The sequence below is a fragment of the Mesitornis unicolor genome, unplaced genomic scaffold, assembly GCF_000695765.1.
Source record: "Mesitornis unicolor isolate BGI_N332 unplaced genomic scaffold, ASM69576v1 scaffold2256, whole genome shotgun sequence".
Lineage (NCBI taxonomy): Eukaryota > Metazoa > Chordata > Aves > Mesitornithiformes > Mesitornithidae > Mesitornis > Mesitornis unicolor.
Window position 1 is genome coordinate 1,175 of NW_010190195.1, and position 575 is coordinate 1,749.

Genomic DNA, 575 nt, shown 5'->3' on the forward strand with positions numbered 1-575 from the left:
CATGTTTCTGTGGGGCTCTTTTCATTTGCTCTAACAATTTTCTGTGACAAATACATCTGGTTTTTATTTTATTGGTTTCTAAATTACTGTAGTAGCACATTGTTAATAAACTACCTTTAAAAGCCCCTAAAATCACATGGTTGGAAACTAACTTTGGCAGGGGTGTGTGTGAGCTTGTGTTTTTAACGAAACTCATAATTTATAAATAATATGTGTTTGCTTTTTTTTTTCCTAGCTGCAGGAAGCTATTCAAAGATAGAGTTTACCTTGTTCTCAATTACTGCTGTATTGTGTTTCTGGTGTTTTCTCCAGGTAGAGCCTTTCTTTGTGAGCGTGGCACTGTATGATGTCAGGGATAGCAGGAAGATCTCTGCTGATTTTCACGTGGATCTGAACCACACACTCGTTAGACAGATGATTTCAGGTTCCTCATTTTCACTAGAAAATGGAACTGTTGAAAATACGGACTCAAATGAAATAGAAGAACCACAGGTCAAGGGGTTCCCCGAAGAATGGCTGAAATACCCAAAACAGGTATTCCACTTAGTGAGTCGTGTGACTGATTTTGGTTCAGC

General features: G+C 38.3%; 1 protein-coding gene across 1 annotated transcript in view; it reads left to right on the forward strand.

Annotated features, from left to right (window-relative positions):
- Nucleotides 1–312: 312 nt before the first annotated feature.
- The window catches only part of LOC104542111 (dedicator of cytokinesis protein 10-like), a gene marked incomplete at both ends in the record, with an annotated part of 29,034 nt that continues 28,771 nt past the window's right edge, over nucleotides 313–575 (forward strand). Inside the window, one exon of the mRNA XM_010186323.1 lies at nucleotides 313–534. Coding sequence (XP_010184625.1) covers nucleotides 313–534 — 222 coding nt within the window. The remainder of the gene's footprint in view (nucleotides 535–575) is intronic.